Here is a 23,495-nt window from a genome sequence, read left to right on the forward strand (position 1 = left end):
ATGGCAATCTAATACCCACACATCTGACCATCAAGAAGTTGTCATGTCATTAATCCTCTGCACACCAAATTAACCAATCAGTTGGTGCCACATCACCACCCTTGACACATCATCATCTTCTCCAAACAGAAACCCTAATTTCATCATCCTAACCTAACCCTAGCCGCCATTGTCGTGCCGCCGCCGTGAAGCCGCCACGCACTCCCCCTCCTTCATCGTGAGTTCTTCATCAGGCCGCCACGATCTTCATCTTCCTCGCCATCAACCGCGAAACCGCTCCTCCCCACCATTAACACGCACCTGCAAGCAGCAAACTTAGAAAAACCACAGCGGCGGAACCGGAAACGCAGGGGCAAGCCCTTTCCCCTAATCTGAACCCTAATTTTGGGTAGGGAGGAGCCTGACACGTGTCAAGATCCCATTGGTGCGTCATTATTGAGTCAAATCTGGTCAAGGTTGGTCAATAGGGGTTTTTGTGCAATTTTGGAGAATTCTGAAGGGGCTAAAGTGCAGATAGAGGAAATTTAAGGGCATTTGTGCAATTTTGAAAAGTCAGAAAAGTTAAAAGATAAAATTCAGTTGTTGAATTAATGTAATTTGGGAATATCAACAAGAAAATATCTTCCAAATAATGTTATAATTATCTAAATCTTTTAGTTATTTGGAAGATATAAGATAAAAGATTTTGTCAACTAAATATTCAGAGTCCAAACCCAATCAAGCCCTATATAAAGAGATCCAGGGGAGACTTCACTAAAATTCATTCATTCTCTCATACTCCTCTCACTTTTCTTTCATCTTGTATTCAACTCCATTCATGGAGAGCTAAGCATCTAGGGCTATTCTGCTGTAATTCCATGACGGATTCTGAGGTTACGTTCAGTTAATGCAGTTGTTTACTTTGATTATTGATTTAAGTTGTTCTTTCTTTGTATTTCATCTCTCTATCTTGTTAAAAGTAAAGATTTTTGCATCATAATGTGTTTGAATCTATATGCATATTGATTATATGAGTTCTAGGGTTTCTAGGTTTAATTGAGAATTTCCTTTGATTTAATTTAGGAACTTTCATATGATTAAATGGTTTTTACTATCAATTGAGAATTTACTTTGATTGATTAGCTTTTAATTTGGTTAGGAGATTTAAGAATAGACATGATTAAACACAATAGAATTTGATTGAGAATGTACTTTGGTTGAATTTATTGTGAATAATTTAGTAAGGTTTTGCATTTGATTGAGAATTTACTTTGGTTAAGCGCATGATCGCCCTCAAAGTAATTAAGAATGTACTTTAATTAATTTGAAACTTAAATAATAATTAATTGAACAATTATCTGTGAATAACCGATGATGAATTTATCTTGGAAAAACAGTGAAATTAGCCTATTTCATCATAACTGTTTTTAAGTTTCTTATTTATTCTTTATTCACAACCATTACTTTTATTCATAAGCATTGCATAACATTCATAAGATTCAGATAATCGAAAGCAATTCCGTGTTCGTAGGGGAGATGACTTAGGATTACGTTAACCCTATCTACTTTCTTAAATACTACTTGGCAATATTGAAGTTGCCTTGAAAAGTAGTATTAATTTGATAGCCTCAATGACAACGTATCAATGTGCCACTTGCCCAAATCATTATATCAACGAGTAATTATTGATACAATACATTTATGAAGAATTGATGTCTGTGGATAGAAACATGATGGATGCAACAAATAGGGGCACTTTAATATAAGACACTTACAGCTGCTTGGGTCTTAATTTCCAACATGGCAGAGAATTCTCAACAATTCAATAATGCTCAAATGACTGCCAAGCAGTTCCATGTAATAAAACTAAGCGTTCCATGGTCGTCAAAGAGCTCGACCTTATAGTCACCATATTTGATGAGCTCGATGATAAGTGTGAAAAAACAGATGTTTTGACACTTATAAAGGATCTCAATTTTGTAATTATTCATGTTATTACTCAGTGAAAAGTCGTAATAGGAAGTAGATTGTGTTGTAAATTATTGTACAGGAAAGGATGTATAATTGGAACTCTGTCAGCCAGTTCTCGCATAGCGCAAGCCAAAACTCGCACTGCCAGGATATATAAATTCGCATAGCGCACCATTACCTGTGCGCTGTGCGAATAACATCAGTTGAGAGGCAACAGTTACGTGAAATTCGCATAGCGCACACACACCTATGCGCTGTGCGAATTAATGAAGTTATTGGTTTTTAAAGACGTGACAGAAAGGAAAAAGGCATCTTGGGTCACACGAAAAGAGGGAGAAAAGACTGGAGAACTGCTCTGGAGAACGAAGAGACCTCTCTGAAGACATCAAGACTGCACATCATGCAAGGAATTGCGGAAATGAGTATGTTTGTGATGTCTAAGATAGGCTAAACTTTTATTCGTTGGAATTGACTGTAATGGCTGACATTTGATGTAATATTTCATGTTCAATATAAATTGTGTTCATATGCTTTTCTTGTTTACTTTTTATTTTATTTTACGGAAGTAAAACATACTTGTTTTAATACTCAAATTTACTTCCCAGTACAATTTGAATATAAAAACAAGTATGTTTTACTTCCGTAAAATAAAATAAAAAGTAAACAAGAAAAGCATATGAACACAATTTATATTGAACAGGAAATATTACATCAAATGTCAGCCATTACAGTCAATTCCAACGAATAAAAGTTTAGCCTATCTTAGACATCACAAACATACTCATTTCCACAATTCCTTGCATGATGTGCAGTCTTGATGTCTTCAGAGAGGTCTCTTCGTTCTCCAGAGCAGTTCTCCAGTCTTTTCTCCCTCTTTTCGTGTGACCCAAGATGCCTTTTTCCTTTCTGTCACGTCTTTAAAAACCAATAACTTCATTAATTCGCACAGCGCACGGGTGTGTGTGCGCTATGCGAATTTCACGTAACTGTTGCCTCTCAACTGATGTTATTCGCACAGTGCACAGGTAATGGTGCGCTATGCGAATTTATATATCCTGGCAGTGCGAGTTTTGGCTTGCGCTATGCGAGAATTGGCTGACAGAGTTCCAATTATACATCCTTTCCTGTACAATAATTTACAACACAATCTACTTCCTATTACGACTTTTCACTGAGTAATAACATGAATAATTACAAAATTGAGATCCTTTATAAGTGTCAAAACATCTGTTTTTTCACACTTATCAACTCCCCCAAACTTGAACTATTTCATGCCCTCAGGAAATAACAGAAACATATGAACAACACATAACACAACTTTGACGTTTTGATAGAATGACTTTACACATCAGACAAATCACATGCATTCCTAAAGATTCAAACAGGTATGGCATAGTACAATACTCAAAAATTCACCTGTGTATAGAATATGTACAACCAGATCAACATTTATCATTCTCACCACTCATAGTGTTTGTCCTCATAGCAGAATTGTCCTAGAACTTCATCAGCTTTTGCATTTCATTTGATTCACACACTTCACACACTATTGGTTAAGTCCAAAGGTCTTTTCAGGTTAAGGCTTGGCTTGGCTAGAAAAAGAATCATGGTTTTTCTTGGATTCAAAGACACCTATTAAGAAGAGAACAACTTCAATTCCCAATCCAGTACTCAAATCCCAAATATATCATTCATCACATACCATTTTCTTTCACAACTCAACCTTTTCTTTCATTTTGAGCTTCTTCTTTTTTTTTATGATATTTTTTTATTGATCTTTTCTTTCCACAAACCTTAACCTCTTTTAAAACATAATACATGTTTTCTTCTAAGGTGTAAGGTAGGATATCATCTAATAGGCTCAAGGTGGAAGGAAAAAAATTTTCAAGGCTCAAAAGGGTTCACAAATGTATCACAGTGTCTAAAGGTAGGCTATCTGGCCAAGTAGCTATATAATCAATAATAAACAGGGCCTACCTCATGGCTCAGTCTAATTCTAAGAGCTCAACCTGATAGGCCATTAAGGAGCTCGACCTCCAGGCTCGTCAACCTCTAAGAGCTCAACCAAATGGCCAAGGAGCTTGACTTTAGGGTCAATCTACTTCATAAGCTCAACTGGATTAACCACTCGAAAGGATCAGCCTCAACAACAAGCTGGATAAGCATCTACATGAACAATCCTAATAGGATAAGCACGAGCTCACATGGCCAAATGAGTAAAGATCAACCTCCATGACCAAGTGCACACTGAATAAGCCCAACGTTAACGACCAATGCAAATTGAACAAACACGACCCCAAGGTCCATCCACCTACAAGCATGGTTTGTCCATCTACAAGCCATACAAGTAGGCTTAAGGTTTGATAAAACTTTATACACAAACCAATCTCCCGAGAGTCGGGGGACTTTATGTTCATACCCGATCCAATAGAATATTAAAGAGTTCGGCTAAATAAGACCTTTTAAGTCTCTTCATTATAGAGCATCTTAATATACACCTATTTGGGTCATATTATTATATTATAACTAAAAGTTAGTAGTTTGACATGATAGTTATTATTTATCAATCTTTTGCTATTTATTATATTGTTATCATCTCAAGTAAATATAATTCTAATAGAAAAGTAGATCCTCGACTGATAATGATCCTATAAATATAACTAGTGTTTATGAGAGAATACTCATTTCATAAACAATTACCATTATTTTATTTTAAAATATCATAATTCTATTAGTGGCTTGAAACCATCAGATAATCTTTCACAACCGAATCTTCCTTTTCTCAATAGAACCATTTCCATAAAAAAAACGATAAAATCACAATTAGAATCACTCAAAACAAATACAATTAATGAAAAATACATAACTTTGCTTTTCTAAGAATGGGTCACACATGAAACTTTTTTTTTTGTTAAAACTTATTTATGTTAAATAATTTCATATACTGTCATCATCATCAAAACATACTACTAAAGATTTGGATATAGCTTAATTACACTTATCCACACGAAACACCTTACGAAATATACATAATTAATATTCCACTAAAGCGTTACATTTTTAAGAAGGAACCATGTCAAAAAAAATTCTTAAAACTTCTTTATTTTAAGTAATTTCATAGACCATAAGCATCAAAACATACTGAAGATTTTGACATAGCTTAATTACGGTACATATCCTCACGAAACACGAAACACCTTACGAAATATACATAATTAATATTCCACTAATAACGTTACTTTTCTAAGAATGAACCATATAAAAACCTTTTTTTGTTAAAACTTATTTATTTTAAGTAATTTCATAGACCATAACCAAAACATACTATTAAAGATATTGATATAGCTTAATTACACATGTCCATAATATTCCACTAATACTTTTTTTTATGTATAGATTAATTTATCTTATGAAAAATTACTTATTATTTATTTTATCTCTAAAAACATTTAGAATTTTCTTGTGAAAATATTTTTTTAATATATCTTATTTGTATAACATGATCAACTTGTGTTATAATTATGCTGAAACCATGAGAATATACATGAATACATACATAATAATATGATTAAGTTAAGTGTAGCACATAAAAATAAATTAAAAATAGTACGGCAGGGTATCATATTCCTCCATCTACTTCTTTAAAGAAACATTAATGATTGTCACCAGTGTAGTGAATGAATATGACAATGATTACTTTTAATAATCGGTAACAATTCTATAACCGAGACAAGAGACAAATTAAGACGGGGTAAAATATAAATGATTTTTTACTTTATTTATGAAGCAAAATGGTCCACATTTTTTTTCAGTAAAAAAAGTCCAAAGTACTAAAAAAAACGATTTTTGGCATTGATTCTGAAAAGAACTTAGACTATATTAAAATAATTAATTAATTTAAAGGATTTTAGGTCTCCATTTTAACGACAATTTGTTGTCATACAGCTTTAAAATTAGATAATTATTTCAAATCGGATAAAGTTTATGGTCCTATGTTATTTTTATAACTACTATCAAAAGCTTTCTTTTACCTCGGTTGTAGTTACCATCCATGATCTATATGATTTAAAATAATTATTTAATTTTAGTTGTCTTTAGCCTCTGTTGCAACCATAATTAACGCCGATTTTCTGCTTCAATTTTCTCAATAACTAAAGTTGAAAGTGTTTTTTTTTAAACCCCTTTAGTTGTTCTGTTTATGTGGTTTTTTCTAGTTTGATTTCCGTTTTTCTAAATTCTCCAATTGAGTCCTAAATAGTGTTAATTTGAATCAATTGGACCCCTGCCGTTAAATTAGCTTAACGAAGTTAAATTTTTGCTGAAGTTTGAAGTTGATGTGTCAATTTTTTAAAATGTAGTATTCTGAGACCTTTATACGTGACATTTCATAAAAAAAAAATTAAAAACAGGGTTTCTAAAATCCGAACAAGAACATGGCATCTCTCTCCGCATAGACCTCACCTGAAGGGAAGTCAGTCGTGTAAACATTTCCCTGTCCTCCGACACCTATGAAATAAATAATGGTTCGTTTGGTTTAGAATAATTATTTTTTTTTTCAGTAAAGTTATCTTCTATAATGAGATAGGTGAAGGAGAACAAATACATAAACTATCACCACCGTAAAAACTCATCCTTTACCAGCCTCTAAAGAATTCAGAGACTGATCGGTCCAGAGGGGAATTCGAGAGTTGCTCTTTATTGTTCAACATAATAGCTCTGAATTCCTCATGGCAGCAGATAAAAGCATTCAGGAGCTTCCTTATCCAATTAATTGAGAGCAATTCATCATCAGTGGCCCTGAACAAGTCCTCAAAACAACCAGTAACCTGTTTTTGGAATGATTCAAGCTTCGAATCCCTGGTACTGGATTTGTGATTCTCTTCCAAAGAATGAACCTATTCTTGCTTGAGACGATATGTAGAGCGGCGGCCAAAGGAAGAAATTTGTGAGGCCTGTGATTATTATCAGTAGAGGACATTGTCAAACGTCACAACTCTTCACAAAAATTTCCCTCCAGAAAAACAGTGGACAAACACCTTAGATCACATAAAACCAATCAAACTTTGAATTCTCTTATCTTAGCCAAACACAAATTTTGTGTCTTGTTTTTCCTAGGTTGGTGTAATTTAGGAATGGCCATTGAAACAAAATAGGGGAAGGACTTCATTTTCAGGTCCAAGCTTCCTGATATATACATCCCCAAACCCCTTCCCCTCCACGCCTACTGCTTCTAAAATTTGTCAGACCACGCCTCACAATTTGCCAGACCACGCCTCCACAGATTGGGCGTGCGACAGGGCGAGGTCATCATGATCCTTCTCCCCAACTGCCCCAAGTTCGTCTTTACATTTCTCGGGGAGTCTCATCGTGGCGTCGTGGCCACTACAACCAACCCCTTCTTCACCCCGACGAATCTCCTTCAGGCCGCCATCAATGTCTGGTCTTATACCATTTTCGAACCCTAACCGCAGACCAAAGAGACGAGGTCAAATCGCGAGCAAATTTTGTTCTCTCGCAAGAATCGCAAAACGCAACAACCCTCCAATAGTGACTTCTTCGCAAATCATCGCTGTCAGCAGCCATAACAATTCGCCGTTGTTCGAATCATCTTCCTCAAGAACCACCTCCATGAAACCTGCACACAACAAAACTCAGAAATTCGACCACCAAACCCTAATTTTAAAATGTTTAATGTTATGAAATTCAACTTATAAATATGTGAAGGCCACGTACTACAAACTTACCACGTCAAGGTGTCAGGTCATAAAAAACTTAACCCCGTTAACCTAATTTAACAGTAAGGGCCCAATTGATTCAAATTAGCACTATTTAGTACTCAACTGAAGATTTTAAAAAACGGGGATCGAGTTGGGAAAAACCTACATAAATAGAGACAACTAAAGGGGTTTAACCTTTTTTTTAATTTTTTTTTAAAATTGATATTTAGCTTCAATTATAGTCTAAACCAAAGCCAAATACTCCTTTTTGCTACAATTTTTGCCACAATTGATGCCTAATGTATGCTTCTTTTTTTTGAAATAACTTTCTTGTTTCCGTAACATCCTACATCATAAAAACATATGTGCATATAAAAACTAGTAACCATAGAACAGGAACAAACCATAATATATTTTTCAAATAAAAACAAAATTATAAGCCAAAATCAATGTAATTGTACAAATTATGATATCTTAATGTACAAATTATTATATCCTAACAATTACATATTAATTTGCATTTCTATCACACATTTTGCGCAAGCTTTCTTTATTTAGTGAATGGACTTATCGAGAATTGGAAGAGGAGTCATGAATTTTTGCACAAAACGCAATGATTTAAATTAGTGTATATGATTTCCAAATAATGAAAAAAAAAATTGATTCAATGCAAATATTAGTAACTAGATATGAGTAACTAGATAAATTAATTTTATATAAAGAATGGTTCAGAGGCTTACATCATTCATAACTGAATTAGGGTAATATTCATTTTTTTTGTCCTCAACACAAGCTCTGAGACATCTTACTTATATAAGTACAATGAGATGTTAGCTTCTCTCCCAAGTATAGTAGAATCTCGTGGAATCGCCATCGGCTACTCGATTATGATGTCTGCAAGTTGGTGTAATGCACCAAAAGGGCCATCCGTAGATAAATTAATCTTCTTGTGGGTAGGACTTCCCTCGCCACATGTCTACTATTACATGGAAAAGCATCTAAGTATAAGCATGAATAACATGTAAAGTTAAAAATTGAGAAGTGTATAATGGGATTCCATACGCCGGTTAGAAATAGAACCAACCAAATCACTAGACCAAGCGAGAAAAGATTGAAATGTCATTGTCATCTGATATGACAATTTCCTTTACCGTGACTTTGACCTCATTGTCTGATAGCTCCATACCATGAAGAACTATGGTTGCTTCAAATATTGTTCCACGAGCCACTAGTGTCCTCTCGGTATCATCTAAAACATATAGCTAACATGGATAAGTGTCGTCCATATCATCCCCTAGTACAATTGGAGTTGAACAACTACATTTTTCGCTTCTATCTATCATAGATAATGTTATATTATTAAAGAATAATTATTGAATTCATAACTTTGCACAAAATGATTGTGAATTTTACCTATGGAAAGCACAACATGTTCTAGTGGAGGAGATATTTGCAGATAGATGTCATAACTATCAAATTGTTGTAGAAATTAGTGCATAACCCTTTTAGTTACTTTCGAAATGATTTCATCATAAAGTTTCACTTTGATCTTCTTACTAAAATTCTGCATCACCTTTCTTCATACTTACTGTGTGTATGAAGTTTGACGATAGATAAGAGTCCCCAAAATAATGATGAATGCCACGATAAATAGTTTGTCTTGATAATCCACCTTCTAAAAATCAACTAGAGTCATATCTGATTCATCAATTTTCACCACTCTTATTATAAAACCAGTTTCATTTGAACATTGGAATAACAAACATAATATAATTAACCTCTCATATCTCTTCTATTATACCATATGTCATTGATCCAAATACAAGATTTTGATCTTTGGATGTGGAAAATTGTAGTGACTCAGCTTCGAGACTAACTCCACTATTTTATATTGTGCTTTTATCATCTAAAGACTTCGTATAAAATGTGCAATTTTTAACTTCGTAACTTGTACAACATACAACATCAAACTTTAGTTCATTTGCTAGCCACAACAAAGTCTTCGAAGAATGTGAATATTTCAAAACCTCTAATTTAAAACAGGCCATGAATGTTTTGTTATATATGCTCCATCAATTGTCATTTCCCTTATTCTCTTGGATTGTTTTGTGTGCAGATAGAAAAGAGATCACCTCATTTGTGTTGCTCAATTTGTATAGATGTATTACAACAATTCTTCTCGATCTTTAGTCACCACATTCACACCTCAAGATGATAACGATCTCATATTAAAGTTCATATAACTGCACAAGATCAATGACTTTACTATAAATTGAAGAGAAAAAAAGAACAGAAATGAACTATAGTTTGTCTAATATTTTTGAGTAAAATTCTACGAATAGCCACCGGTAACCATTATTACATTAAGATGTGACAATCGTGAGACTTCATGCCAACGAACTTCAAGTCATGCATCGACACTAAACTTTTAATATTTGAAAAATGTCCTTATGGTTTCTTGACACTCTTTAGACAGACAAAAACTTATCTTCTCTTGTACATGGTGTAACATGTGAAGGTTAAATAAGTATGTTTACCAACCTCCCTTGGTGTCAAGTCTTTTCGGATCTTCATTTCAACTAAATCCAAACAAGCATTGACTTCATCTTTTATCTTTTCTCGAATGTTGAGTAGTGTACATATCATATCACACACATTTTTCTTGATGTGCATCACATATATGCAATGTGTAACCTTTAACTTTGATTAATATGGAAGATCAAATAATATCGATTCTTCTTCTACGGGCTTGTTGCATATGACTTTTTGGATATTTTCCCATATATATGATGTACTTTATTAACTTTTTCATGGATTTGAAGGCAAATCAGTGGAATAGGTGCATCGTTATTCTCTTGATGTCCATTGAATGTTTTTTTTAACCTTCAATATGAATAATTAGATTGTGAAAATCTCTGATGGTGCCTATATATATTGTCTTCATTTCGTGTTTTAATTTATGAGGTGCAATGTTTTCTTCATATATAAGACATGCTTTGTAACCCTTGACATTGTACCTTGACAAATTACCGTAAGTTGGAAAATCATTAATTGTACCAAATAAAATTGTTTGCATTACAAAAGTTTTAGAACTGAAAGGCATCAAATATTTCAACCTCATCAACCCACGACAACTTTTACGTCTTCAATAGTGGACTAAAATAAACATCTATGTCATTAGGTTGTCGTAGACCAGATATCATTATAGAGAATATCTTGTACTTTCTCTTCGTGCACAATATAATGGGCCAAAAATTGTTGTTGATACTTAAATTACCAAATGGGTTCATTCCATTGGCAGTTAAACCAAATTGAAGATTTATATATTCTTGACCAAACTGGAGAAATTCATGATCAATATTTTTCCATTACATTGAATTAATTGGATGTCGAAGCAGTTCGTTAATTGTTCTTTCATCTACATGTCATCCATGGTTTTTAGCATATTTTGGATTCACGAACAACACTTAAGTTTGGCCACGATTGAAAGATACCAAACTACTTTCAAAACGTGAAAGTGTGAAAGGTACACAATCCCACCATATCCTTATAAATTTTAAGGATAAGAACCTTGAAACACGGAAGGTGTGAAAGGATAACTTAAGAGCGTGAAAGACGAACAACAATAAAGAATGATGGAACTACCTGTGTTTTTTAGAAAGTATACAATCCCACCACAAAAATACAGTACTCGAACACAAGTATAAATAACATATTAGTCTTAGGATTGAATGCAAGCACAAAAACCTATTAAAAATGAAGAAATTCGCGCTTACTACGATGTAGAAGATAAACACCAAAAGCGAAGAATGAACATGTGGCATGATGGCTACAACAAGGAACAAAAGGTGCAGCGGCATTGGAGCAGCGACTGTAATGTTCACATTTGGAGATTACGAGAGACGACGTGGTGCAGTGGGCTGGTTTGTATAGGTGAAAAGAAAATGGTAAAATTGGTTCCTCTATTTCTTTCATGAAATTTTAACCCTCAAAAAACATATGATCTCGGTTATTCAAATAACCAAAGCAATAAAACCTTTATGACATGATTTTTTGTAAAACAATGTTTAAAAGCGGTTAAAAAAATTATAATTTTCAATAACAATATATTGAAATTTTCATTAAATGTTTGACCTTTCTTCACAAAATTGAAATGGAAAGATTCTATAGCATCAATTATGCAAACACCCAAAGCCATGAGAGTTATTCTGAAAAAGAAATATTTTTAAAATGGTAATTTTGAAACTTTCAACATCCTTTTGCCTTCGGTTATACAAAGCATCTATGACATCTGTTTTGCATCAAACCGAGACCAAATGTACATATGGCTTTGTTCTTTAAAAACCGAAGTTTGTAAGATTTGAAAAAATGTTACCACATCATTTTGTTACAATTTCACCAACACCTATTACGTGCTTTAGAAGGCCTAGCACGTCCATTGGAACCAGGGACAGTTGAAGTATATTAAATATTGCGTAATAATATTAGTGGAAAGTTCATATTCAAGGAACCCTTTCTAGAACCTATTCTTAATTAATTACTATAACTGTGTATTTATGCATATAAATATACTCTTAGCCAACTCTCCCCAAACAACACATTCTCTCCACCTTTGCTTACATTCACCACAGTTTTTCTCTTTGAGATACCAAGCTCAACATGGAAAATCTTCTTCTTCCCATTTTTTCTTTACTCAGTGTAAGCTTCAACATCCAAATATATATATATATATATATAACTTCCTGCATATATTATATCAGCATCACTACTACTCTCTCTCTCTCCTTCTCTTTCTCTCTCTCTATATATATGTATCTATATGTTTAATTATGAAAACTTATGAGGTTATTTCTGCATACATCATCACTTGCAGCTTGCAGTGGTGGCAACCCATGGTGCATTGCCTGCTGAAGTTTACTGGAACTCGGTGCTTCCTAATACACCAATTCCAAAAGCTGTCACTGATATTCTTCATCCTGGTTAGTTCATATTCTTCTGAGTAGCAATGTTACATATACATTTTGAAACACTGTTACTCTTTAATATGTAATACTATCTTTTACATTGTCATTGATAAATATTAATAAAGTGATTAATAAAGGAATTGTAACTGCTAGATAACCCTTTTTTTATGTTTCCCAATGTTACTCTATTAATATAAACTATTTTATTAATCATTTTACCTTTTAAATTTCCTAAATACATTTTATAATTATTTCTTGAAAATATATTTAATAAAAAATATTTTAATAATTTTTATTTATATCATAATCTAAAAGTTTTTCACTGTGTCTTTTACAATTATTAATTAATTCTGGGTCATTAATTATTACATTTATGAAAAAACATATGTGGGTCCTATGCATGTAAGTATTTGTTATTAAATGTCACTTTTTCGGTTTTTACATTAAACTAGGCATATTTGCCTTCAATATTACCGAAATTACGAAAATGGAGAAGTCGTGGGGTCCAAACGACTTCAAATGAAGAAGTCATGCCTCCCTGCACGACTTCACACTATTCATATGTGCAGTGGTGAAGTCGTGCACCTCAAAAACGACTTCTGGTGTCTGTAATCGATTACAATGTAATGGTAATCGATTACATAATGTGGTTATTGTGATCCCCCTGCACGACTTCAAATGGGTAGGCCAAAAACGTACTGGTAATCGATTACAGAAACCCTGTAATCGATTACCAGCCTATTTGGTAATGGATTACAACAAATCCTGTAATCCCTTACAGGGAGTATCTGGTAATCGATTACAGGGTTTGTGTAATCGATTACCAGTATCTAGAGGAACAAATTTTGATTTATTTTTTGCTTTAGTATTGATTGAATGCATCATCTATTAAAATTGATTTATATATAAAGTTGTTTTGACATGATGTGCAATAATAACGTAAGAGGATAACAGTTTATAATGATATAAATTTTATTGATTAATTAAAAAATTAGAGACAAATTACATATTTATAAATAATAAACGCAAGCAATCTATCTATGTCCTCCAGTCCTACACGTTGGTCTTCCTCGTGGTCATTGGCCTCTTGCAAAATCATTTTCAATATTACCAATACATAACATATGTAAAATGCAAAATCATTTTCAAAAACCAACCAAAAATACACTGGTAATCGATTACAAGTAGATTGTAATCGTTTACCAGAGTGGTTCTTGTACCACAAAAACACTGGTAATCGATTACAGAAGTGTCGTAATCGATTACCAGTACGTTTTCTGCCTACTCATTTGAAGTCGTGCAGGGGGGTCACGGTTTCAACACTCTGTAGTTTTTGGGGTGCACGACTTCAACACTGAACAAATGAACAGTGTGAAGTCGTGCAGGGGGCACAACTTCTTCATTTGAAGTCGTTTTGGCCCCCACGACTTCACTTTATGTCAAAATTTGCTCATTTTGGTAATATTGAAGGCATATTTGCCTACTTTGATGCAAAAACCCACTTTTTCAGTCCTCTCAAAACTTAGATTTCTCTGCATTTTTACCAACATAATTAATCTGCCCTCTTTTGTTTTTTTTATGCCAGAATTAATTATGAGTAATGATATATTTATATTCAATCTTTTACTCCACACCTAGTACTCAAGATCAATAAAATATTGTTTATTTTAAAATATAAAATAATTTAAGAAGAATTAAATAAAAATTATAAAAGAATAGCTTTTATTAAATATTTAATAAAAAAACTGGGAGAAATCAGACTGAAAAAGTGGGAGAAAATCTCTAATTTTTGCGTAGAAAACTCCATAAAGTTGGTTTACTGAGTATCAGACTTAACCAGTACTGTTGAACCGATAACATAAAGTTATGCAGAAAGAAAAGTAACAAAGTTATGCAGAAAGAAAGTAATACGATTGCACAAGAATAAGTGGGTTGTAAGTTGCAGAAACTGGTGTGGCTTGTGATAAACTAAGAACAGTGCATTCAAGATTTTGCAGATTGGGTTGAAGAGAAAAGCACAGCAGTGAACGTTGGAAAGGGAGGGGCAAACGTGCAAACAGGAAGAGGAGGTGGCACCAATGTCACCATTGGAGGAAAAGGTGGAGGAGTTTCAGTGAATGTTACTGTTGGACCATCGCCATTTGTATACAATTACGCTGCCACAGCGACCCAATTACACGATGACACCACAGTGGCACTCTTCTTCAAGGAAAATGACTTGCATTATGGAAAAAAATTGAACCTGCACTTCACTGCAAGTTCCAACCAAGCCACCTTCTTGCCACGCCAAGTTGCAGATTCAATACCCTTTTCATCCAGAAAGGTGGACGATGTCTTCACCAAGTTTTCCATCAAACCCGAGTCAGAGGAGGCTAATGTCGTGAAGAACACTCTTAGTGAATGTGAAGATACCGGTATCAAGGGTGAGGAAAAGTACTGTGCCACTTCACTCGAGTCCATGGTTGATTTCAGCACTTCCAAGCTTGGAAAAAACCTTGTGGTTTTGTCCACAGAAGTGGACCAAGAAACGGGGTTGCAGCAATACACCATAGCACCCGGAGTGAAGAAGATATCAGGGGATAAAGCTGTTGTGTGCCACAAGCAGAATTACCCTTATGCTGTTTTTTACTGCCACAAAACTGAGACCACCAGAACTTACTCTGTGCCTTTGGAGGGTGCTAACGGGATCAGAGTTAAAGCTGTGGCAGTGTGCCACACTGACACATCGCAATGGAACCCCAAACATTTGGCCTTTCAAGTGCTCAAGGTTAAACCAGGAACTGTTCCTGTCTGCCACTTTCTTCCTGAGGATCATGTGGTTTGGGTTCAAAAGTAGATTTGCGTCGAAGTTCTTTTATCATCTTCCAGAATAACTGGTTTCAGTAGCATCTGCTACGTGGTCCATGCATGAATGTATGTACTATGTTGTTTTCTTCCTATGCATAATTTTCTCTTGTTTGTTTAGATACTTTAAGTGGCTATGTATAAACTATGATGATGTGTGTTTTAATTTGTGTGAAATAATAAGGACCCTCCGCAACATTTCGTTTGAGTTAAATAACAAAAAGTCTCACTTTTTTATTATTAGTTCTCTTATTAATATATTTTACATTTTCTAATTAATTTTTTAGTTTTATATTGTTAAAGTTGATTTATTCGTCTATATTATTGGTCTAATTTCCTTTAATTACTTGTTTAACCATTTAATTTAAATATAGTATTTGATTTTTATTTTATTTTATCTTTTATTTCACAATTGCATCATGATTTTATTTTATCTTTTAATCATATATCATTTTTATACTCACGTCATTCACCATAATCTTTAATATATTGCAGTCATTACAAAATTAACATATAATTTATTTATTTTATTTATTTAATTTTACACTCACTTTACGGTTAATATTTCCAATATTAATCTTGTATACATTCAATTTTTCTCATAATTGGGTTTAAATAAATTTTCAACTTAATTTAAGTTTATATTTATTTCATATTTTTTGGACGTTCATTCATATACTTTCTGGCATCTTCATTTATTTATGATTCTTTTATTTTCAATTTAATTAAACATTTTAAAACTTTTTATTTTCATTCACTTTTACGATTTCTTTCAATTTCTCATAGTCATTATAAATTGATTCATTTTTGTTTTAAATTATTTGAATACTTGAGTTTTCTTTATTTTAAAAAATCTAGTAATTCAAATTTTCGGTTTTATTTTACCACTGTTTTGTTTTATGATTAACAATTCATTGTCAAATAAACTTATTTTCTTTGCTGTATTTTTTTTTAAGAAAATGATGTATCGAAATAGGTACATATCAACAAATGTGTCATTATGAGATTCGACACGAGTTAACTAACTTATTAAATTTTGATCAATATTTTGTACAATCAAAATGTTGTTTTCAAATAGCGTCATTGTTGGGACACCGTTGTGTTGTGTTACATTGCTTAACATCGCTTTCTTTTTTTTCTTTAATTTCTTTTCATTTTCTTCTTTCTCTCTAATTTTTTAAAAGATTATATATATATAAACAAAAACTAAAATAAAAATAGTGATAATATGTTGTTTTGTTTTAACCATAATTGCATAAACTTTTAGATCCTACTTGGTAGTGTGACAAATGAATGTATATAAGGGTTTTGGTTAGGAAATACTTAACACTTATCATTCATCTTTCTTTTCTGGAAACCTATTTGGTGCACTTATTGACAGTCAATCATTGTTAGATGGTGCATGACCAGATATTGGAGGGTTGAATTAAGAGACTAAGAAAATTGCAAAAGGAAGGTGAGTAATCGAGAAAGAACTCTGAAAGAACTCGCCGCATAAGATATACTCACTAGCCGACTTATATTCAAGTTCCTATCCAAATTCCTTGGATTAACGGGTGAAGATGCCAACATTTAAGGGAGTTCCAAGTAGTATCCTTTACTATCACTACAAAAAGAACCAAAAATAGTGATAGATAAAATCTGTTGAAAACAACCATGTTGATAATGAATAATTTTTTACGTTTTATTGATGATATAAATTCGTCGATAATTTCATCATCGGTAACCATTACCAACGAATATTGGTTGTTGGTATTCGTCGATAATTACTGAAGAATATATCTATCAGTAAGTGTGAGACAAATATTAATGCAATTTGTATTTTATCTATCTCACATTCACATAATCATCAAACCTGCACAAAACAATAAATAATTCATACCCAAACAATCAAACAATCAGACAATCCGACATATATTGAGATACATCTTTTGTACATAATTCAAATCTAATTTTTCATATACTGATTCAATATAAGCATCTAAACTTATGTCTTGATTATGCTGAATATGTTTACAAAACCAATAAATCATTAACTCATTTTCGATATTTAGTCTTCTAGTCTCGATTGTCGACCTTGGTTGGTAAAGGTACTTGCTAGGACATTCCGACACTTAAGTTAGTATTGTGTCGATAATTTGTTATCGAATAGGTGATATAGTTCAAAGAAACTCAACCCCTTTACATAAGGTGTTTCTTTATTTATGGTATTTCTTTTGGGCTTTTAGCCTTTAGTTGATTAAATAAGGCCCAATCATTAGTTAATATGATTTAGACTTTACTTTGTATTTAATTTCCATTTAGTTATGCTAAGTGTTGATTAGTTTTTTTTACTACTGAAGCGAGAGAATGCATGGTGACATTTGAGAGGTAAAGGATATCTTTATGCTGAGGGGTTGAGATGGGCAAAGTAGTGTGGTTGAGGGGGCTCAATATTGACGGAAATGGCCCAGTAGTACATTAAGGATATGTCCATGTTGAGAGGTTGAGTAATGTCTCTGAGGTAGTAGCCAAGTGGATGAAGTAGTACATTAACAATATCTTTATATTAAGAGTCCAAGTGGTGGTCAAAGACGAAAGACGAATAATACGTTGAAAGATGGAGTGATAGTTAAGAAGATCAAATAATAGTAAAAAATACCATAAAAAACTAAGTAGTAATCAATAAGGCCGAATGATTCAATTATAATCATAACGTTAAAACTATTAATATTTTTTTAATATTAGTTAATAAACTTGTTTAAATAAAATAACTCATTCAAATAAAAGTACAAATAAAAATTTAAAAAATAATGGTTTAAATCCTCAGTTGTTCTTCATATTTGTTGAGAAATCTCAAGTGTATCCCTTCGTTGAAAACAGTCTTAATTGAATCCTAAATTTTGTAAAATCATAACAATTAAGTCATTTAAGAGATGTTGAGTTGTATTTTTTTTATAGAATGTGTCATTGTATAGTAAATGTGTTTTATAATGATGATTTCCACATGCACAACAAGCACTAGCAACAGTGCAAGATACATAAGCAATTGAGATAACCGTGGAAACAACTCCAGAAGAAGTAGCCACTGAGATTCCTGCCACGAAACAACAAGCCTATGAGGTTCCTAATCCAGGATCAACCATCGAAGAGTCAAAGAAGGAAATCACCCGCACAAAGGAGAAGCCCAAAATCGAAGAGACAGGAGGAAAGAAGCGTTGCGTTAGCGCTGGTGACGTTTCCAGCAACTCCAAGCGCCACAAATTGGTTTCACTTCGTGTCGCGACGAGGCAAACAGGCTCGCGTTTCTGGATCTTTGCTTCGTAGAGCTCAAGATGCGAAGATGGAGGTAGTGCGCGATTTGAGGGTTCTTCCTTACGATTAGGATTCATGAGTTTGGAGTTTTTTGTGGTGTGATTTTGGGGTCTTTGTATTTCTGTTTTCTCTTTGCAGGTTTCGAGGTTTGATGGAGAAGAGTGGAGATGATGGCGGGTTATGTTGAGGCGCGAAGAGCTTGAACGCTGGCCATGGTTCTGATTTGCCCTCCCAGTGGTAAGTCAATAAAGATGAAGACACGACCGACGGTGGTTGACGGTGTCGTAGATGGGCGCCAATGGGTTGAAATTAGGAAGATTGGGCTACCATGGATGGAAGGAAGAGCGTCAATGAAGGATGGAAGAGAGCTTCGAGCGACGTGGCGATGATCACCACTGTCGACAGCTGAAATCTTTCTTTCTCTAAACCCTATTCAGTTCACAAATCCCTAATCTGAAGTGCACAAAATCCCTAATTTATTATTTTAACTACAATGATCAATTACATTTTGTATGTCAAAAACTAATATACCATCTTAATTTGATTATTAATTCTACGTAATAAAACCATTAGTATTAACATTTTACTATGCAACATCAGCATCTCTTGACATCGTTTTTGACCCCTCAACAGAAAAGACTTAATTATTATGATTTTACAAAACTTAGGATCAATTGAAACCATTTTCAACAAAGAGAGATTTCTTAATAAATATGAAGACCAATAGAAAATGTAAACAATAAATAATTATAAAATATATATTTAAAAAATAATAAAAACCATTATAAAATTTAATTTATCATAAAGGGAAATTCTACTAAGAAATGTTCCCACTAAAAGGATTAACAATCACTAAAAAGCAATAGTTATAGATATAAAAATTTGAATAGTCATGCTCTGAAACCAGTCTGCTTATCACGGTAAAAAAAATAATTAGCACATAAATTAAAATTGTTCAAAATGTATATGAAAAACAAACTTTTTAAAACAGTCCAAAAATAAAACCAGAGGTTCCAATCGCATTCTTTCTCACCGATCCCCGTTAGGGTTTTGCAAAGCTACTCCGGGGTTGCGTTGTTCGGTGCTCACCGTCACCGGCCGTGTGTACTTGACGGAGGGATCCGCTCAATTGCCATACACGGTACACCATTGCAAATCTTCAACGGTCTCGATTTCTCTATAACAGAAAATCACGGCAACTGTTTACACGGGTACCGAATTTTCTCTCTTAGTTACACGACATTGATGCTGTATTTCGAAATTGAACTCACTGTGATAGGTTTTACTGATTCTCGATCATTCTCACCAATGTTTTTTTGCATTTGTATTTTACTTTTAGAACTCAGAATATGGTAGAAGCAGGGGAAGAAGTTATCGAGTTCAAGTGGGGTAATATGAGATCGGTTGGCGGGAGGAAGAAGGATGTGCGCTTTTACGATTCGTTTTTCTACGATGGTGTAGAATACTCGCTCTTCGACTCGGTGTTTCTATACAAGGAAGGCGAACCCGAGCATTACATTGGCAAAATCGTTAAAATATGGGAGACCTCTGATAAGAACAAGAGAGTCAAGGTTCTATGGTATTTTCGTCCTTCTGAGATTGGAAACTTTTTGGAAGGAAGTGACGCACTCGAGAACGAGTTGTTTCTGGCATCTGGTGAAGGTGAAGGACTTGCAAACGTCAATCCTCTGGTAATTTGTTTTTCTTAATGTTCGACTAGGGTTATACTTTACTTTTCTGATGTTGTTAAATTGCCTTGTTGAATGTAAATTTCTTCTCTCCTGTCTGTTTGATCGAAGTACGGGGGAAGAGTGACTTGGTAACTGTTTAGTGTCTAATAATTAAGCTTTATTAGCGTCATTATTGGTTCATTGTTTAAGCACGATGGAACAATTTAGAGGGTGTGCTTTAAGTTATTCCATTGTGAACTTCTAGGCCACGTGTGGTTGTTTAATGGTCATTGGAATGAAATGAAATGAGGTGGAACGAGATGAAGTGAACTGGAATGAAGTTAGCATTATATTGTTTAGAGCTATTTATATAGAAATGAAAGGGAATGGATTTTGTCAAAGGGAGGTTGTTAGGAGTTCTATATTGAGTAGAATAGATTTCTTGATTTGATATTTAAGCCTCAATTTTCATACCTTAGGAACCAGTCTTTTGGGTTGGGTTGTTCTGATTCATGTAAGTCTTGACGATTGATACTTTCATTGAGAACCAAACCTGGAAAAGGTTACTTATAGGCTAGGCTGGATTAAGGTGCAAACCAATGTCACAGGGAAAAGGGCTAGCATGTGTGAGTGTTGACCGATTGAAAACTGCCGTGGACGTCAGTTCTTACAGGTGGAGGTTAAGAGTTTCATATTTAGTAGAAAAATCACTTGATGTGGTATCAAGTCTTGGAGTTCTCCCGGTCTTTTGGGTAGGATTCTCATATGTTTAAGTCTTAACAGAGGCACAATAATTTATGAGGAGGGAGATTTGTTGCAAATTTATAATCATGTTATGACGTGTGTGTATTTGTTTGCTATTTAAAGGTGGAATCTGTGGTTCTTAAATTGTTGTTTGTATAATTTAAATTGAACTACTGCTTCTTTTTAATCTTGAAACCATTGCATGATTTTTTTTTCTTGGTCTGGAGTGGACTGGCAACATCTTAAAAACTTGCTAGATTTTTGTTCATTTCGTATATTGCATCAGGAAGCTATTGCCGGCAAATGCAATATTGTTTGCATTTCTAAGGACAGCAGGAATCCATATCCATCTGATGCAGAAGTTAAAATGGCTGAATTTGTATTCTATCGTTTTTTTGATGTTGGAAAGTGCAAGATATTGGATAAGATAGATGACAAGATTGCTGGAATTGAAGGTATGCCATCCCATCTTTTTTAAAATTATTCTAAAAATTTCCTCAGTTGTAAAATGGAATTACACTTACACCTGGGGGTATTTAGGGGAACCTCATACATCACTATACATGTCCTTTACTTAGAATGATCAGCGAAAACATAATTTTGTCCAAAAAAAATTGAGAGACAAGAAAAGACTACCACATGACACCCTCTTACTCTTACAAATTGAACTTGTACGTATTCTAATATTGACTCTAGTTAATTAGGGGGAATTCTGGAGAAATCTGCAAATATGGAGAAACTTGTAAACTGAACATTTTCCAAATGCATGTTGAACGTTTTTCTTGTTTAATGTGAATTTTTAATTATGGGATATGCTTATTTATTTGTATTTATATATATATATATATATAATAAATTGAGCCTTCAAATTATTTTGAATGTTTAATCGATAAATTACACTGTTTCTGTTGTGTAGTACTAGAAATTTCATTGATGTTGTTGATCCTAAATAATGTGCAATGAGTCTAATTCTATTTAGTTTTAAATTTTTGAATATATTGTGAATTTGTTTCTCTAATTGTTGCAGTTAAAAATATTTTTAACAATTTAGATAGTCGAAAGCATGTTGGTATTGTGAAACCCGGTTTAGAAAAGAAAGAGGTTAGCGGGAACTTCATGGCATGTAATGAAGCTGTGACTCCTTTGAGTCAAAATAACAGTCAGCCATTGATTGAAAAACCAGATGGCAAGTATTTTGACGCATTAGCTAGAGAACATGCTGTTTCTAAATCATTGTTGGGAAAAAAACCTACTTTGAGAACTGGTGTAAAGGAAGCAAGTGAACTTAATGATTCTTTGCACCTGGTTTCCAACAACAAGAATGCACCTCAAGATAAAGTTGAAGAAAAGGGAGGTCACAAGGCCTCCTTGGTTAAACAAAAATCATTTTCTAAACTATCACACGGTCCTAGAACTGATTTGAAAATGAGGGAAATGGCTAAAATGGACAATGGGCGTGGAAATGACTCTATTGAGAAGAACATTTCCACATCTAGAGTTAATTTAGGAAATGATCACGAGGATGGTGGTGTTTCGGTTGGACAATTTAATAAGGGAGTGGTGGAGGAAATGACTTCCAAGAAGGAAAATCGGGGCGGTTTTGATAAGGTTTCTAGTGCAAAGATGAACAATAATGGGAAAAGTCGAAAGCTTATTACTTATGACGATGATGACGATAATGGCGATGATGTGAAGACTGTAGCTCCATCTTCATCAAAGGATAAATATAAGCTTCAACGCGAAGTGGATTCTTTTGATGTGGAGGAGCTTCCTTCCAAGAGGTTAAAGATTGACAAGACAACGAAACTCACTGGTGACAAGTTGTGCAAAGACTCTTCAATGATTTCATTGAATGTGGAACACGAGAGAGATTTTCGTCCAACGGAAGTTACTCGAAGACCTGATGATGTAAGTTGCATCGCAAGCCCTTTCTCTTTGTCTTCATAGTTATTGTTCTCTTGGCACTTCTTACCCTACTACTTCACCACATAACCAAGTGAACAAGATAGTCTTCAAGCTATGAACACTGACCAACCTCTAATGGTGGCATTTAGCCCAATTGTGCTTTTAATGCGTGGGTTAGACAACGATTTGATTGGGCTAATATCATATTACTTTAGAGCCAATTTATTTAATTGGTAATACAAAGGGGTTGTGTTGCTTGATTTGTAAAATCCCTTTCCATTTTCTCCTCTAGGGCTTGGTGCTTCGCGATAAAGAGTGATGCATTTCTAGGGTAATTCTATTGTATGCACACTAGATTAACATGAAAAATTTCCATATCACACTAAATTCTTAGGCATTTTAAATGG

The 23,495-nt window shown here is 33.8% G+C and overlaps 2 protein-coding genes across 5 annotated transcripts in view; both read left to right on the forward strand.

Moving 5' to 3' along the window:
- Window positions 1–11,476: 11,476 nt before the first annotated feature.
- LOC108321820 (BURP domain protein RD22) lies at window positions 11,477–15,637 on the forward strand. Its single transcript, XM_052876532.1, has 3 exons — window positions 11,477–11,590; window positions 12,541–12,646; window positions 14,629–15,637. The coding sequence occupies exons 1-3, from the start codon at window positions 11,477–11,479 to the stop codon at window positions 15,465–15,467; spliced, it is 1,059 nt and encodes a 352-aa protein (XP_052732492.1). The 3' UTR covers window positions 15,468–15,637.
- A 4,106-nt stretch (window positions 15,638–19,743) lies between these two features.
- LOC108321841 (protein ANTI-SILENCING 1) overlaps window positions 19,744–23,495 on the forward strand; it is a 31,283-nt gene continuing 27,531 nt past the window's right edge. For 3 of the 4 annotated variants that reach the window (XM_052876132.1, XM_052876134.1, XM_052876135.1), the window contains exons 1-4: window positions 19,744–19,980; window positions 20,109–20,460; window positions 21,470–21,638; window positions 22,211–23,091. In XM_052876132.1, coding sequence (XP_052732092.1) covers window positions 20,119–20,460; window positions 21,470–21,638; window positions 22,211–23,091 — 1,392 coding nt within the window. In that variant the 5' untranslated portion in view covers window positions 19,744–19,980; window positions 20,109–20,118. The remainder of the gene's footprint in view (window positions 19,981–20,108; window positions 20,461–21,469; window positions 21,639–22,210; window positions 23,092–23,495) is intronic. The other variant, XM_052876133.1, reaches the window with a different exon arrangement.

This window comes from Vigna angularis, chromosome 4 (genome assembly GCF_016808095.1).
Source record: "Vigna angularis cultivar LongXiaoDou No.4 chromosome 4, ASM1680809v1, whole genome shotgun sequence".
Classification (NCBI taxonomy): domain Eukaryota; kingdom Viridiplantae; phylum Streptophyta; class Magnoliopsida; order Fabales; family Fabaceae; genus Vigna; species Vigna angularis.